The sequence below is a fragment of the Haliaeetus leucocephalus genome, unplaced genomic scaffold (assembly GCF_000737465.1).
Source record: "Haliaeetus leucocephalus isolate CR32 unplaced genomic scaffold, Haliaeetus_leucocephalus-4.0 Scaffold2, whole genome shotgun sequence".
NCBI classification, from domain to species: Eukaryota; Metazoa; Chordata; class Aves; order Accipitriformes; family Accipitridae; genus Haliaeetus; species Haliaeetus leucocephalus.
Genome location: NW_010972438.1, coordinates 9,215,051 through 9,233,516, shown reverse-complemented (window position 1 = coordinate 9,233,516; position 18,466 = coordinate 9,215,051). Strand labels below are relative to the sequence as shown.

Genomic DNA, 18,466 nt, shown 5'->3' with positions numbered 1-18,466 from the left:
TTGTCAGAGGAAGCAGCAGCTCACGCTACCCCAGGCCCCTGGAAAATCCTTCAGGGTGATGGAAACCATGTTTTGTCACTCTGTCCTGTTCTTTGTGTCTGTCAGCAAGAATCTACACGGATCAGCAGAAAATTATTAGCAGAGCACAAATAAATTACCGCAGCAGAAAAGCCTCTATTACTGTCACAAAAATGAGGCTCTTATTCCCTTCCTTGTCAAAAGTGAGCACTGAAAATCAAAGTGCAGCCAGATCAAAAGCTTAGGTACAAAGTGAATCGATGGCATCTGTTGCTTGTTTGCGAACATGGGGTGGGGTGAGGGGAAGAGAGGAACCTTTGTTTATTTAAAAGGGAGTTTGGAAAAAAAATCTTACTTTTTTCTTCTGCCTTTGTATTATTAAAATGCCATAACTTAAGCTCAGCATGGAGCAGAGTGTGATCTTGGGTCTCCCTCAAGATGATTGAGAGGTGTTCAGGCAAGTTGGTGGTGACAACCAAAGTTTCAGGGGTTACTGGAGAGACCATACCAAAATACAGTGAAACAGAATTGCTTTAATAATGGAAAAGGATAGAGAATAAATAAGTTGTGCATCTCTCCAGTTGTCCTAGCCAAAAAGGCAGTGAATAACCTGTTAAAATAAATCAGCACTAAAAAGGAAGCAATCCAGACAGTGTTAGTTACCCTGTGGATCTATCACACCAGAAGGCATAATAACAAGAAAACACCATTAGCAGTGTGACAGGCTTTTTCTTTTGTTTTTAACTTTAACCATAACACCACCTGACAAGCTGTTTGCTTTCTGCACCAAATATCCGAGGGTTGTAGAGAAGAAAGGCGGGGGAGAGGGGTGAGGGTGAGATGTGATACCATGGGACCTCATCTTTTAAAGTAAAACTTTGAAGAAACCAGCAGCTCAATTTGGAACAAGGAAGGCCATCAAAGGGAGAGCAGCGCGTTGTGTTAAACCGAGAAGGAAATGTGGAGGAGCATTTCTTTTTCCTCGGGGAAGATCTGGAGATATTCTTTTGTTTTCTGATCTGTTCTTGTGTTCACAGTCAGAGTAGCCGTGTGAAAGGGGCCAGGACAGGATTGCTGTGGAGCAAAGGGGAGGAGGAGGGAAGTGGAAAATGAAGATGAGAGCAGAGGTGATAAGTTCACGCCTTTATATAGGGCAGCTCTGTGCATAGCTGCAGGGGTCCGTATCATTTAAACGAATAAACGATGGAAGTGTTGGAAATCTCTGGTCCTTCACCTGTCTGCTCTGCAGAAAGCAGTGCTGGTCATGGCTGAGTAAAGACCAGCGAGCTGACATAGAATTAATATATTGCACAGAAAAACTAATTCAAACTAACAAAAAGATTGCAGTTGTTAAAGGTTAAGAATTAAGGTTGATGCTGAATGTGAACAAAGCATCTGCAGGAGGAAGGAGCTGGGTGCTTTGCTGGTGGGTTTTGAGGATGTTTGCTGAGAAGAGAAGGGTGGTGAAGTCTGAGAACGTGCGGTTTTGCTGTGGCTCCACTGAAGCAGACGTGAATAGCCCATGCTGCTCTGGCCGCTTCTGCCTCACTTTGCCCTCCCTCTGCCAGGGTCCAGCTTGCTCCAGGGATCCTCTTCACCTCTAAACTCCTTGTCATAGTTTCTTTTTCCTCCTATCGCCGGTGCCCATTCTGTATTTCTCAGTTTCCGTGTGCCTCCAGCCTTGTCTCCGCATGCACCTCTGCCTCGGCTTAGGTTTTGCGAAACCCAGAATAGTCTCATCCCAGTCTAGAACGGCACCGGCTGCTCTGCCAAGCTCTGCGTCAGCAGTGTTTAAGCATTAAAGGTTCAGAATTCTTTTTTACTTCTTTAAAGAGTTAAGACCTCTCCTCCCTGGCTAAACCTTTTCCTCCTAAGCTGTTTTAAGAGAGGGAGTGAGAAAAATTAAGCCCGAGACCAACACCTGGCATGGAAATGTTCAACTTCAATTTTTTTGCATAGGAGACTTGCCTTTTTTTCTTTCCTCCTGTTTTTTGTACCACTCACTGGTTGTCTCAGATTAAATTAGTCTGCAGGACTGTGTTATTATCTCATTCCCTTCCTCCCCACCATGCTGTGCTTTCTGTGTCCTTACGGTTCCTTACATTGCTCAGCAAAGGCTCTGTTTTTTAAAAAACTAAATAAAAGTGAGAAAAATAATTGCACAATAAATGACAAGAATTACCTTGAGTACAGAGGACTGTCAGAAACTGCTTTTCATGCTGGATTTACACAGCAAGTACTCATCTGCTGATCTTTTCAGTTAAAGTAACATACAATATTTGTAATCTCATATTTAAAATCACCACTGTGAATCTGGTCCGTAGCTCTGCTGTGCAGCCTGCCTTATCTAGGGAGTTCTGGCTCAGTGGGTGTGCGGCATGGTGTCCTTTTGATTATTTTTGTGAGTTTGCTTTTTAAATGTTTGAATGCAGAAGCTTTAGAATGACTTGGCTCATTGTGAAAATGAAATTGGCAGGAACATTGTTTAACAAATTTGGGAGACTTTCAAAGCTCTTCATATTGGTATTGCAGATTTTAGTGATTCAAAGTGTAGCTGGGTAACGTTTCCACCTATCAGGAATTGTACATACGTTAATTTTGGAAATAAGCTCATTTTAAGATATTTAAGATATTGTTTTCAATGCAGCCAAGTTCCTGTTTTCTTACAGAAAAGCATGATAAAAGTCCCAAAGCATTCCATGAGATATAAATGGACTTGGCATATAGTTATTTTCTTGTGATCTCCAGTCCAAGTTCCTGTTAGTTTAAAAGGGGTTTTGATTACACATAGTTGTATGCCGTTTACCTGCATATCTCAAGAAGCCTCTTACTCTACAGTGATTTGGTTAAAATTCAGGTCTATCCAGTGTTTTACAGAAAATATATTTTTAGCAAGTCAATCCTTGAACTCAAAATGTTCAACTGATGGCTCTTGCAATATAATATTTGTTGGCATCAGCTTGTGAAAACTGCAGTAGTTGGTGGAGACCTACTATTGGTATCTGGTTTAAGATCTGTTTTTTTCCTCTGCTTAGAAAACTATTGTGCACAATTCAGTATTAGTTCACATCTAGTGGTGATGCCTTGACAAATAAAGAGTGTAAATAGGTCAGCTTTTTTAAAGCATGCCTACAATTTCTCTGCCTTTGAGTTGGGTTGTACAAAAAATAGCCCTTGGTCCCATGCAAAATGGTGGGGAGATTTACCAGCCCAAAGAATATACTGGGTACGACTTTTCACATTGCTGTCATGGGAGAAGGAACAAGAGGTAGACATGAATGTTGTATCGGAAGGTCAAGTATGTCACCAGCTGGCTCTGTTAATTGTTTTGTTTGTGGATGTAAGAGTTAAAATACAATATTGTCCTTTTATGCTGTGGAACACCCAGTAGTTTAAATGTCACATTCGTTGTCTTAATTGTCAACAGTCAATCTGTGGTACTTGTTAACTTTTCCTTTGGAAATATTAGAGTGAACACTTTTTTACGAGCCTTGGTGCTGTAAACAAAGTATTGCTGTTTGTTAACCGTCGATAAAAAAAAAGCTGTACTGCTTTAGTGAGGCATCTCAGTGGATGTTTCAGGTGGTGCTCTTTTCTGCATTGCCTGGGAGTGGTGGCTGCAGCAGCACGTTTATTGTTGCTTTCCCAGAGGAATGCTCTCTGGTTCGAGGGCCTGTCGTTAGGGTCACCATCTCTGGGCCTCCGATTTCCTGGTTGGTTTTTTTCCTGCTTGGGTGCCTGTCTGCGTTCCGGTGCTGAGATGGGAGGAGGACAAGGAGCAGCAGAAGAGTGTGGGTGTGGGGCTCTGGTTTATGTGTAAGAACAAGTAGGTGGCTCATGGATTGGTTTTGTAGCATTGATTGCATTGGTTCACAACTATTTGCAGGTTTTCATTGGTGTGTTTTATGGCTTTTGTCTGCCAGTTATTTCCTAGTACCTGTCAGCAAATGCTGTCTTGTAGATCGTGTAGCTCCCAGCCTTGTCCGCTTTCTCCCTTCTAGAAACTCCTCACCCTGCTCAGTCTCTTCCCAGCCTCCTGGGCACAGTTCATACCCATCCCAAGCACTGAAAATGGGAAATAGGAGCTGATCATAAAAGACAATGAAGAAAGGTTTGATATTATTTCCAACCTCGTTCTTTCCCATTTAGTAGGAATTACATATATGCACATATATGTGTATGTATATGTATATAAAATATTTCTAACGTATTCAGTGAACACTGTTGCTTAGCTTGCAAATTATTTTCCTTACAGTTTTACCAACAACAATAACTGTTTTAAGGTTGAAATTTTAAAAGTGACATGACTTCAAAATCCTATTTTCAAAAATGTCTCAAGCTCTTAGAAACGTAACTTCATGGCATTTCCTGTTTCTGTATGCTCTTGAAGGATATGGGAGGTAGACTCCTGAATTTCTAAGTCCCTTTTTCTTTAAGCTTCACATGAAGATGTGTTTGTGACTCTAGTTTCTAAAACTCTGCACCATACATCTAGATGGAAGTGATAGAAATGGATCATCTGTTTTCAAAAGTGTTGGGTTATTAAAGCATAATCAATTGATTATCATCTATTTTAGTAGTCATTTTAATCCAATTATATGTATTTTTTTTAATTTTAATCTTTGGAATTCATTAATGAAAACTTACAGCATTGCTTGTAGCCATGAAAAATTAGATCGAGTACACCCTGCCCTACTTAAACTGTGTATTAGCAAAGCTACTTTTTCCTCAAGAAATATTCTTTTTCACAGCTGACTATGACTTTCCAAATGCTTAGGAAAAAAAATCTCCCTAATTGATAACCAAAATGTAATCATAGTCGGATACTTCCAGTTTGCATTCAAATAAGGTATTTCTCTGTCTAAATAAGCTTCCCTTGGTTGATTATTCATATTGTAGTTCAAAATGTTTAAAAATGAAAGACAGAGTTGGATGAAATGTAGACTACTTAATACAGTGTGTATTTAATATAAAAGTCATGCATTATTCATCTTTGCAATTTGAATAACTTTGAATTTAGCATCCCTGTTCTTCATCTTTTCCTTTGATGAACAATTAATTATTAAAATATAATATTGTCAGCATATGGCACAAAAATCCTTGAAAGTGTAAAATGAGCTTCGTTCTCCTGCCATCCTTTGATAAAGGGATACTCCATATTCTCGTTTTCTCACAGAATGTTTATCCAGCATCTTAAGTGATTCCATCATTCTAAATAAAAGGTTATGAAAGTCAAAAATAGTTAAATTGTTAATTTTAACTGAAAAATTCTTCGTTAAATACAAAGAAAGTGTGCCTTTACCTCCCATCTATTTCATATATAGTCATTGGCTGCTAACGCAAAAAGGATGTTTGCATGTTCAAATACTCTTTCAGAGTCGTAGCGGTCCACTGTATGCTCAGCTTCCATATAGAGAGAGACAGTTTCTTAAATAGAAAACCCATGTCATTTCACTGTGAAGATGCGTGCTGCGTTTGGAAATCAAATCCTGTGACTGAGTTTGCAGTTTTTCTAACCAATTTTTCCTGTATAAAAATAAGCCAATCAAATTAAATACGACCTTTTGCTGTGATAATGACTTCTTGATTAGAATCTCTTTGAACTTTGGCCAATCATATGTATTTTACTATTTATTATCTAAGCACATTTTTTTCCCAGAGGCATGCTATGAAGAGGAAAAAATGTGGTTTATTATTTGTCACCTTTTTGGAGATGCAGAAGTGGTTGATATCTGCTTGGATTAGAAGGAAAGAAATTGTTAATGAAGAGATTGCAGTATTTGACTTTAATAGAACTACTCATATTTTGGAACGCTAAAGGCTATGAAAAGATTGCACGCCTGTTGATATTGTGGGGAAGAACAGAAGATGTCTGAAGTGCATCGTCTGTTTGCACCTTGCAGCAGCAGTGGGGGAAAAAAATCCCCCTGATTATCAGACTGCTGCTCAGAGGTATAGGCAATCTTGATTTGATCAAGACTTCTAGAAAACCGTGGGATGCTGTGGAAGTGAATTCTGTAGACTTCATCCTTTTTCTTTTCCTTCTGACTTTGGAAGATGTGTGTGTCAATCACCAGCCTACCTGCTTCTCTGCTCTGCTGCAGGGGGAGCAGGCTTGCTTAGCAGCTCTGACGAGACAGAAAGAGAAGAGTTCCTGCTACCCGAATGCGGACTCTTGTTTGAGGCACGAAGAATACAGAAAGTGAAGAATAGAGATGTATGGGAGAGCCTCATGTGTCAGCATGCCCTGAGGCAGTGAACACCTTTGCACAGGCTGAGAGGGAGCTTTGGCCTGTGAGTCAACATAAATTGCAGAGGATAAATGCTCAGGAATGGCAGGGAAATTGTCTTGCCTGCAGCTGTTCCCTCCTTTCATTTATTTATTTTTCTTCACAGTGTTAAATATTACCAGCTTGTCACTGTTAGTTGAAGCTAAATGCTTTCAGTGCTTAGGTTTGCATTTCAGGCTGTCCAAGGAGCTTCTCAGAGGAAAGAGGTTGTCCCCGGACTGCTGGACCCTGGGAAGGAGTTTCTCAGGTCAGGGAGAAGAGGCAGCCGGTTTACCTCTGAAACAGGTTTCTGGTGCTGTGCTTCCTGCACCCAGCAGCAGCCCCGGCAATGTCCGTGTGGCCGGGCACAGGCAGTCCCAAATGAGCACCAGCTGGACGCTGCTTCGAGCATCACGTTGAGCTTCAGAGGTGCCCTGCAGCCCTGCTCCGCAGCTCCTCCCCTGGCAGCTCCCAGAGAAGTTTGGCTGAGCACCACGGCTCTGCCTCCACCATCTCAGCAACCTGCAGAGGGATTGACCCTGCTCCTCCATCCCTTTCCCTCACCGCTGGGACGGGATGGAGACACTACCCGAGGGTCTTTGGTGGGGCAGCAGCAAGCAGGACCACTGGGGCCCGCCTGTGTCCCCGCTGGGTCTTGGGGAGCCCTCACGGCCGTCAAGCTGAAGAGCCATTTGTTGAGTGCTGAAACCACTGAATACGGTGTTATTTCTGTGCTAACGTAAACCAATGGAATAACAAGGGCATTTCACACCTGCACATGTTCAAAATAGGAGCGTGTGTGTTCAGTATAGGATTGACTAGCATTTTGGCTGCTCTTTTAATAATCAACACCTCAACTCTTACAGAGCCTTCCCGATAGGGTGTTTTCACCTTTCATTATATATATATGATAAAATATGTTGTTGCCATTACACCTTGTTAGGCTGCCTATCAATGTGATGTCTGTTTTAAAGACATGTAAAAAAAGTGTAATTCTGCTTGTCAATCTTCCCTGCAGAGAAGGAGACCTTTCTGGATCCCTTTGTGCTGAGGGACCTTCTGCCGACATCGCTGGGGAGTTATTACCGCTACGCAGGTTCTCTGACTACTCCTCCGTGTAGCGAGATCGTGGAGTGGATCGTTTTTCGGAAGCCTGTTCCCATTTCTTACCATCAGGTGTGTTTATTTTGTTAGTGAAGTCCATCTCTTGATTTGCCCTCTTTAAGACAGTGTTTTCAAAACCCGCCGTTTTAATTTTGAGAACAAAAATGTTTCTGTTGACAAAAAAGGAAGTGTCGGTGATATTTTTTTTTCTCTTAAGTAAAATTGTTTCTGAACATGAGCCATCAGTCTTAAGAAGACAGTACAACATGAAAACCAGTTTCCTTTCAGTGATTTATTTGGTATTGTTTTTGTTAAGATTAAATTAAGCTATGGTGTAAATTTTTACATGGAATTCCTTTTTATTCTTTTTAATTGAAACTTTCCTTTCAAAGTAAAGTGAGTGATTTCAGTTCTGCTCAGATTTAGTAATTTGAACTAATTACATTAGAAAAGACATCTTTCCATTAATTCTCCATGCTTAACTGTTTTTATAACACAGTAAAGCTGCCATTATGTGCTCAGAGAGCTGGTGCACAAATCTTTAAAATTAGCACATAGCAGCTTTTAATGCAAATAGACACGATGCCCGTGATTTGTCTGGGGAAGAAAGCTCTCGATAAAGTAATGGCTAGATGGAGTCAGATGTTTGCCAGTTAAGTGTATTTTGACATTGTAAGACTGTTGTCTTTAGAAAGCCGTCCTGCTGAAGTTAGTCTCTCCTTTTATTCATCTGGCATAAGCCACTGAAAATAAAACTTTTTAAATACACTAATTCTGTAAAGCGTAAGTGAATAGTTCACTAGGTGATTGTGACTGACAGATGCTGGTTCTCAAAGATTTCAAAAGGGTGGAAGGCAATCACCGTGCCCCTGCTCCAGGCTTTTGCTCATGTTTTCTAGATCCTATTGCTTCTCCCGTAGACCCTTTCTCTATTTTTGAAGGGCTGCGTTCAAAACTGGTTGCAGCACTTCAGCTGGGGCCTTCCCGAGGCTGAGGGACATGGCAGGAGTCATGTGTCCGGCCACCCCTGCTGGTGTTATTTTGCCTTTTTCACAAAAGCTTGACGTTATTGCCTATGTTCAGCTCCTGGTCAGCAGGAAGCCTTTCGCTAGAGGCTTTCCCCAGAGCGCTCTCTAGCAGCGCTGAGCACTTCATGTGTTCATGCAGCCCGCGGTTCTGGCTGAAGCGTGGGACTCTCTTTGCACATGGTCCCAGTTGAATCGGACCCTTTGTTTTTTTCAGGCTATTTCTCTGATTGTCAAGATCATTTTGAATTCTGTCCTTGCCTGCAGGATACTTGCAATCCCTTGTAGCTTTTCACTACATCAATAAGTTTACTGTTTATTATTTGGTGGCTGCGAGGCCTGGCCCACGCTCAGTTTTATACCCTGTAAACGCATCAGGTGGGTCATGACTTCTTTTTTCTTTTTCTTTTTTAACAAATGCAAACAAACTGATAAATACCAATTACGGCCATCACTATAATGGTATAAAGGTACTTTATCCTGGCATAGCTTCTTTCCTGTGCTGTACAATAGTAACTGTGCCAAGTCAAGCCTTTAAAATTTGGCGTTGTGCTGCTTTATGCGTGCATGTGTGGTTGAAGGGCTGGGAATTCTGTGTGTAGACAGACTTTCATTGATACTACAACACATGTGGAATAAATAATAGTATTCTTCCCCTTGGCAGCTCTAGATGGGTGTATTTTAAGAGCCTGCCACCCTGCCATTGCTATGATTATTATTTGTTCCTCTAACAGAAACAGTGCAACATAATCCATTGCCATAGTTCAACCTTCTTTATCACAAACCCCGTGAAGCAGCCTGTAATCCCAGAGGAGGAAAGTGATATTGTTTAAGCTTTGTTGCTGTTCCAATTAAATCCTTGCTTTTGTGCAAAATACCTTGCTGTAAAAAGGACAGTACTGAAGTGGTCCATTTGTGGAGGCTTCTCTATTTTATTCTCGGTGCTCCATCATCGTCATCTTTCCCGATAATTAGACAACAAAACAAGACAAGCCGTGTCACCCTGCAGATGCATTGTAAAGCTAAGTGCATTCAATGACCCAAAGCATGGCATTATCTCTTGTAATGCATACCTCAGAGTATCTCATTGAGCTTATAACAGTTTCAGTATTTTTAATTGCCATTTGTATATCCAACCCTTAGAAAACTGTGCACATCAGGCTTTAATGGTTTGTAATTACATGACTCGGAGTTTTAGATCAGGTTTCCCTGTATCTACAATAGTCTTACAACAGCTTTTCATTTCTTCTTCTGAACAGGAGCTCTTGTACTCCTTGAAGAGCATGAATGTAGCTCCTTGACTGCAGCTCTTATAATATTTTTTTTTTCTGGCAGCTATAGATAAATTAATTTCTCATTTGTGGTAGATAATATTTTAATAGTAAAAATGAAGTTGAAATGACTTATATATACTTCAACACATAAAAGGGGAAGGTTAAAAATCATATTTGAATTGGCAGTTGTTAAAATGCAATTATACCTCCCCAAGGTAGCATGGCAGAAGAAAATATTTTAAAAGTTCTCTCTGAAAGTTTAAAAATTCAATTAATGTCATGCATGTATCAGCCTAGAGACTTGACTTCAGAGAAGCAGTTGCTACCCAAGTTCTTGAGCTTTTATAAAGTAACCTTAAGCCCTGTTAGTTGGCTTCATCAAAACTGCTTCCAGTGCATGAAGTGCAAAAGATATGTAAATATTCACATGAGTTTTGGTCTGTGCTTGTATAGAAGGTCATAGCAGGATCATCTGTAGTTGGTTTTTTTCTTAAGACAGAAGTGTAAGGTAATAGTCCCTTTACCCCTTTCTTAACCCATCTGTCAATGCTTCTGAGGGGCTCCTGCTAATAATTAGGAAACTGTTTTCAAGATTTTTTCAAGGTGTTTCTCTGAAGAATCAGAGAGGGAATGCAGTTGAGAACCAAGGAATAAGGCATTCATCTAAGGTGCAGAAAAAGTACAATCCAAATCCCACCATCAGTACCTGCAAGGCTGGAAGCGGTACCTGAGCTTCCTGCCAGCAATGGGAACTGGTCGCTGGCTGTCACCCCTCCCTGCTGGTCACCTGCTGTCCCTCTGCCTCAGTTTCCCTGCTTGTACAGTAAAAGTAGTTGTGATTAAGGGGAAGCTACTGCTAAAAATGTACAAGCCTGAGTTGTGCTGTTATCTCAGAGGTGATTGCCTGTAGCGGGACTCAGTTCCCTTGTTTGTGTATTTTAGTGCAGAGCTGTCAAATTCAGGATTAGAGCTGTGAGGTCCATCCTTTCTCCCTCCCACTATCCATGCACTGCTCCCACTGATAACGTTCCTATACATATCTCCATTAGCTGGTTCAACGCACCACCCACTCCAGGGTGACTTACTTTTGAAATGAAATGTGTAAAAATTGACTCTTTCCTGCCCTGAGGGTCAGAGAAGTTTTACAGATTTCAGCCTAAATAACTAGCATCGTCAAACCCAGCAGACTGGGCAGGCTGGACAGCAGCAGCAAAAGGGGGTTCAGACTGCTGGTGTGAAGGGAAATTAAATAACAGTAGTGAGTGCCTCTTGATTCAGTGGGTCAACTGAGGCTACAAAGATAATTTTTCCCAGTTGCAAGTTTCGGGACTCTCACACACTTCTCCATAGCTTTTAGAGTAGATGCACTTAATGAAAAGTGTGTAGCTTCAAAGTGACCTGTCATTAAGCTACAAATGTAATTCAAGTCCCTTTTTAAAGTCTTGGGCCAGATTCTGTACTCCCCAAATCCATACTATCAATATATGTAATTGATGCTGATGTAAACAATATCAGGACTGAATCCTTCTCCGCTCTGTCTTGCTCAGTCTTTCCAGCAGCAACATAACTAATTCTAGTTCTTGACCGGAATGATAACAAGCTATTACTAAATGTTATACTGACCTTGATAGCTGTGAGAAAGACATCAGCTGAAAATGTTTTCACCTTAGTTTGGTAGAAATTTCTTTCTAAGAAATAGTAAGATATGAAGTAACAGAAAAGTTTTCCAATTACATTTCTTCCTTACAGGTTAATACATTTTATTAAAAATAGCTCAGATCTGAATCCAACAAAAGAAACTTATTCCCAGAGGAGTATATGCTAACTGTGCCTAAATACATTCATTCTGTGTTATTTTTTTCCACCCTGTAGTTAGCTATCAGAGGAAACAGTGGTTGGTAGGGAGGTCAAGACACTTGGAGCTGGTAGTCCTGAGGTTGCTCCCTTCTGCTACTGACCTGCTGCTGGGCAAGCCAGCTCACGGGTTTTGGTGTCCATCCTGTAAAGGTGTGACAACTGCAGTGACCTCCCTGTGAAAGTGGTGCAAGAGCTGTCTGTGAAGCTTAGCCTGGCAGCTAGACTTCGTGCGGTATTCTGAGAGAAGGTAGCTTCGCCCTGTCCTGGAGAAGGCTCTTGAGGTGGAATGACCTGGAAGCGCTTTTTGACGCGATACTGCGAAACAAAACAGTGCCAGCGGTGAGGAGGGTTTGGCGTGGCTGTGTCACGCACGAAATCCTTCCAGAAAAGGGGTCTAAGGGCAAATGTTTCCTTGCCCATGACAGACATCCACAGATTGCTAGAAGGCCTTCTCCCTTGTTGGGCAGGATAAGCACTGTGCCGAGATAAGACGGTTGGCAGTGATTTCAGTGGACAGCCTGACTTCCCATGTGGTTTATCAGTCTTGGCATCAACATTTTACTTCCTGCCATTTTACTTTCTTATCAGCCACCCGGATTTCACCACATTGTTTTTCTAATTAACGTCCTTTCTCTCCCCTGCCACGATGGCTGCCATCAGCTGGAGGCATTCTACTCCATATTCACCACTGAACAGCAAGACCACGTCAAGTCTGTGGAGTACCTGAGAAATAACTTCCGACCACAGCAAAAACTGAACAACAGGAACGTGTCTAAGTCTGCCGTGAAGGATGCTTGGAGCCAAGATATGACAGACATCTTGGAAAATCCACTCGGCACAGAAGCTTCCAAAGGTAGATTACACTTACGAATTTTGTACTTGACTAATAGAATTTTTTTTGGTCTACTTTGTCATCAAATGGTGTCAAGGATAGCCATGAGCTACCAAAGAAGTAATGCAGGTTATGCAGGCATTCCTCGTTGCTGTGTGTCAATTAATTAACTAATACTGTGGGTACCTGCAATTACCTGTGAAACTCACTGTCGCAAGGTGCCATGGCAATAAAGCCCCAGAATGTGTGAGTCTCAAACTGGCGATGTCCCTGTTTCTGCCAACTGGCTGTAGGGCCTTAGAGATGCCTGACAAAGGGGAAACATGAAGGGACAAGGTCAGAGGTAAAATTTCGGCCCCATTAGCACTGACTCATTGGGTGTTTGAATAGGAATAGAGTATCCAGATGTGGCTATGGGTTTCATTTTTACAGTAACAAGACTTCTGAAGAACCGTTGACCTTTTAATTCAACGTTTGTATCAATCTGCTGGTAACAGTGATGGGGGGAAAAAACCTCTTCCTTATAGGCAGGTGATTTTCTCATGTCTTGCTGAAGTGTTTCATGTGTCTTTTTGTAGAGCAGCTGGTGCTTGCTTCTGTCAGACACTGGATAATGAGCTGGATGGACGGGGGTGGGAGAGAGGTTGCAGTCGTTACGTTGGCACAGACAGCCCTGGCTAGAGGAGCGCATCAAAAATTCTGAGAAGTGTGTACTGGATAAAATAAGACTAGAAATAAATATCATTTACTACCTTTATTTGCCTTTATTTTATTGAATGGTGTTATTTATAGGTAGGAGGAATGACATGCACTTCCCAATCTTCAGTCTTGAGAAGTGCTTGATGCTTAACCAGTTCTGGGTAGAGGTAAAGAAGAGAGGGGCAGTTTGCCAGAAGGAAACAGCTGAGCAGATTTACAAGCTTCCCTTTCGTACCTGGCATTTTCACCTGGCCAGGCACAGAGAGCGTAGTTTTTAGAGGATGTGAATCATGAAAACAGCTGCGTTCAGCAACCTCACCCTCCCAAGAGAGTGCTGGAAGAGTGTATTTCTCAGGGCTCATTATTCTGTGAGCATGCTTATTTATTTATATATAATATACACGTACACAAACCTCATGTACATTAAAGGCAGCCTTGGGACGGAGAATTTACATCAGAAGTGAGAAGGAGATCTTGGGAATGAAGTAACCCTGCTATGCTCTGGTGCTCTGGCCTGCAGTTTCCAATCAGTGTTTTAACAGCAACATGTGTCAATATTTATTTCTTCAGTTATATCCTGTGTACATATTACCCAGAACAGTGATGAAAGTTAATAGGTTACGTTATGTTAAAAGTGACAAAACTGACTAGTTTTTATTTTGAGTGCAGCCAAGGTACCTCTGGTACATGTGGTATAATATTCAAAGACATTTTACTGCTTTGGCCACATGCCTGCATGTTTCCTCGCCTCACTGGATGGTTTTTAAGATTATAAAAATGCTTTAGGTGATTTTCAACCCCATAGTAAATAGCTGAAACCCACAATTTTGACAGAGCATTACAAACGCTAAGGTCTGTAGTTAATGGGCTGATCTTGAAGTTGGAAGTGTTGATACCGAAGGAGCACTTGAATAACTGGAAAGATTCGCTTTGGCTTTGATCTTTAAGAACTCCAAGGCCCGGATTCAACCAAGTGCACATGGCTTAGTTAGCATGATGTGTGAGCCAGTCTACAGGAGCAAGGGAGCCGCATAACCGTTAGTCCACGTTTAGATAGCTTGGTACCTGGGTGCTTGACACCTTAAATACTTGGGGGCAGGTTTCCTAAGCAGGTTCTCTCTGGGTCCTCTCCCATCATGTCCAGGTGCTGTAATGCTCTGTACTCGTGCCTGCCTGGGAATTTCAGCTTACGACATGCTCAGGAGAGACCCTCAGGTGGGGGGCATGCATTTCTCGTGATCTGACAACATTCAGAGTGCCAGGGATGATCTGACAACATTCCCAGCATGGCAGGGATGATGCTAGAGTCAGTGAATTTTTTTTTTTTTTTTTTTTTTTTTCCTCTTTCCCCTTGAGCTTTTGCTATAGGAGGCTAATGGCTGGGCAGCCAGTCTTTTTGTACCGGCTCTGTCAACTTGTCACTTTTTGGGTTGTGTGCACACCAGGGGACACTGAAAATAGGTGCATTTTTTTCATGAACTTAAAAATAAATAGGTTGCTGCACTGTTGCTAACACAAAATGGATTGTAGCGTATCCTCCAAAGGTTACAGGAATGAGTTATAGCTGTTCCAGAGATACAACAACGTGGATGTTTCTGGCCCCTTCTTTGACAAAGGTGAACAGTGATGATGTGCCTGGTCCACTGCACATTCTGAACTACTGACATATAAATAAAATGAGTTGAAGTCATAATACTTGAGTGAAAGCAAAACCTATTGTTTATTCAGCTAGTAAATACAGTACCTCTTTATATAGTGTCACTCATGCAAAAGTACTGAGGAGCCGAGTGCATGGAGCGCTTCTCAGCCAGACAGTGTAGCATACAAATATAGGCGTGTAGGGTTAGCATAACAAATTTATTTTATGCAGATTCTTCTGCACACCTCATGGTTGCATCTCAATGCTTTCCACATAGCGTTAAGCAATGTGACCAATGGCTGTCACATGTTGGCTCTTGTGTACCCTCCCCGTGCTTAGATTTGTGTATTGTAGAGAAAGGCAAGGTCACAGAATTGGGTCTTTCATTTGCTGCAAGGTGATACGGTTTGTGATGGTCTTCAGCTCTGGAGGGGAAGTTTGGTTTTGTTTGTCGGTGTGAATTTTTGCAATTTGTTTCCTCTGTCACACTCTATTAAGTCTGTGGGCAGTATTGCTGATCTAGAAAACAGTGTAGCATTCGTTATGTAAGCCTTTCTTGTTTTGGAGGAAAATGTGCCCAGAACAATTTGCATAGTGTTCAGAATAATTTTCAGAATTCCCTGGTGAATAGGGAATTTCAGATCAGCACAAAGTGATGCAGCTCGCCAGTTGTCCATTGACAAACGTGCTATCCTGAACAGTTTGGCACCAAACACGAATGTCTTTTCTCCCAGCTATCAAAGCTATCTCAGGTCACAGAACCATGACCAGTAGCATAACCTGCAGGTACACCGGCGGAAAACTTACTTCTCACTTTATGCCAGTTTTCATGAGTATTTCCTTAGCAAAGCCCTGTAAGTGGTGGCATTTGGTAAATACAGTGTCTTCTGGGAAAGATTACTTTAGGTCAACCAAGACTGTCAGTGCATTTGGATCCAGTTTGTTAGCCAATATGAATGCTAACAGCCTTTTGTTTTGCAGTTACTCTCCTCTCCCTCCTCTTTTTTAATTTCAAACAGACAATGAATGGAGGAGTGGTGTTTTCAATCATCAGAATACAAGATGGCGAAAATATTTTAGCTAATTTGAAATAGTGTAGAGGGCTAATTTTTCACTTGGGAATGAAAACTCCAGTTTTTCTTTTGTGTTAGTATTTAGCAAGAAGAGTTTTCTTTGGTTCCATTATCTCATTCCTTCCTCCTGTTGGCAAAAGCTGATTTAAAACAGTTCTCTTGAGGACTGCTTGTACGCTTGGGATAAAAGCATATGCATAAGACCTTTGCTGAATCAGAGCCCATGAGCTGAGCTTGATTCTTAAGTTGAGCCTGGAGCTGTTTCAAGAAGCCATACAGGTCATCTTTAAATATCTTATTTCTGAAATCTACCATTCAGGATAAATACTGTTCAGCTATGTAATTGCAGCAGTGGGTGGGTCGATAATAAACCATCATACATCAATATTTTTTTAAGAAGATGAAACTTTCAGAGATTCAAGGTATACAGTGGATCATGCTGTTAAATCATGCAGATCATCAGGCCTGTAAAATTTAACAAGAGGGCTCACCGGTGTTACGGTACTGATTTATATGAAGTTTTGAAAAGTTCCCTGTACAGACATATTAAACCAGGAATGTATTTGTAAACTATTCATCAGTGACAGTGGCAGCATTTGATTTTTTGCACGTGACCATCTCTGTTAAAATTGCCTCCTTCTCTGGCCTGTCCTCTGTGCCTCAGGACTGTATTGCTCTGTCACATCACATATTGTGCTCCTGCCTTTTCATGGGCTGCTTTCAAGCACCTGTGCTAGAGGGATTGCTGATTATTTATCAGTTTAATAGTGTACCTTGCTTTTCAGGGACAAATAGGCAGAATTCTTACATAAAAGTCCATCCAGTTCAAGGACCTGAGTCTGCGTGTTCCTTACTACTTTCACATGTTGTCCCATCAAGCAGAGATGTAGTTACAAAACATTACCTGCTTCAGTAAAGGTGTAGGCATGGAAACCAGGAGGAAAAGGTGTTTCATTTCCTTGTTTCAGGATGTACCCCATGTGCAACAATATTTGCCTATTTTATTTTGCTGCTGATTAGGACCATCAAATGTTACTTCTTTATGTTTTTTAGTGCTGAAAAAAAAACCCCAACCCTTTAACCTTTCTGTCTCATTAAACGTGCTGCAAGCCTTACAACACTTAAACGAGCATCCCATGTGAGGGGCTCTTGACATCAGAGTTTTCTTTCACAGATGCCTGATTACTTCCCCAAAGGTGTCTGATTACTCTTTGCTGGAGTCTCAGATGATGCTGTTGCCCATCAGTGGGAATTCGCCTTAGAGTACCATCTTTAATTATTATCCTAGACTAAGTTAAATAATGAGCAGTCATAAATTCACTCTAGTAAAACTTAGCTTTGGACTCTAAATTAACAGCTGGGACATTTCTCTTGTAGTGTACAGGCTATCATTTTCCTTACTATTCTTTGTTGTGCGGTAGTGATACACAGTTTGGAAGTCCTTGTAACTTAATGCCGCTAAAATGTGGATAGAAGATATTTGGATTTTCCCTCCCGTATGCTTTGCACTGGAGGCATGGCTCGAGCTATCGACCTGCAGTCAAAAGTACAGCACTGCTCAAGCAAAGCAGTTTAGTTCTTAGTGAATTCACTGGTTTGTGGTTCCTGATACCAGAAATGAAGCTAAGGCCTCCTACGAAGGCACTGCCTCTTCTGCATGGAGTGTGCCTCCACTGCAGCAATATCCAAAGTTCTGGAGATTCAGTGCAGTGACATCATCATTTTGAGGCAGATAGTTTAGAGCATTGGCGGCAGTGTTTCTGAATGAGAACAAGTTATTTGTCTCATTTATAGCCTCTGTTATTACTCTCAGTAATTTGTTTTTGCTTTCTAAATGCCCATGTTTTATGAGAACTCTCTCAAAACAACTTTGCAGTCTCTTCATGCCCTCAGGTTCTCTCTGGGAGGCCAAAAAGAGTGTTAGGCAAGAAAAGTTCTACTCTTGCAGAATGTCATTTATATATTTTAGTCAAACCTAAATGACCACAAAATAGTCTATAGCAGTAAATGTAATCTATCCAAAACAACAACATAGTAACTTGGGATTGCTAAAGCAACATGATAACTATTTATTTTCTTTAAATATCTTGGGGAAAATGAAAAAAAGCAAGAACCTTTTTTGGTTAATTTACGAAATGTTTACCATTACAGTTGATTGTTCTTGTCCTTTGGAAGAATCTTGGAAGATTTCTTTATAGATTAACAATTCCTTCCCGGTTTCCTTGTATAACCAGACTTTTCCTACTTTTCTTTTTGATTTCATTTTGTTCTAAAGATTATTCTTTCCCAATTCCATTACCCTTTAATCAGGTCAGGACCCTACTACAGCGTGCTGGTGCAGATGAATCAATGTATCATTATTAGGATTTCTGTTGGTGTAGCAAGCCTGGCTAGGTGCGAAAGGTTGCACTTGAGGGTGGTAACGCCGTGCTGCTAATTGCTTGCCCTGCATCTTCTTTGCACTATAGACCTGCCCGGCTGCCGCTGTGCCTCAGTGCTCCAGGTAAATGTACTCACCTATTGCTGCGAGAGTCTCTTTTGATGTGCACCTCGAGGACCTGCTGTAATCACATTTTAGGCAGAAATCAGTGTGCTCCTTCTGCCTATCTCATCCCTTCTACCTCATCTGTGTTTTGCTCTGCGATGCTGGGTCCTCGTGTATGCAGTTGTCTTGGA

The 18,466-nt window shown here is 41.4% G+C and overlaps 1 protein-coding gene across 1 annotated transcript in view; it reads left to right on the top strand.

Moving 5' to 3' along the window:
* PTPRG (protein tyrosine phosphatase, receptor type, G) overlaps positions 1 to 18,466 on the top strand; it is a 412,490-nt gene that overhangs the window by 303,463 nt on the left and 90,561 nt on the right. Inside the window, exons 7-8 of the mRNA XM_010571016.1 lie at positions 7,306 to 7,463; positions 12,208 to 12,400. Coding sequence (XP_010569318.1) covers positions 7,306 to 7,463; positions 12,208 to 12,400 — 351 coding nt within the window. The remainder of the gene's footprint in view (positions 1 to 7,305; positions 7,464 to 12,207; positions 12,401 to 18,466) is intronic.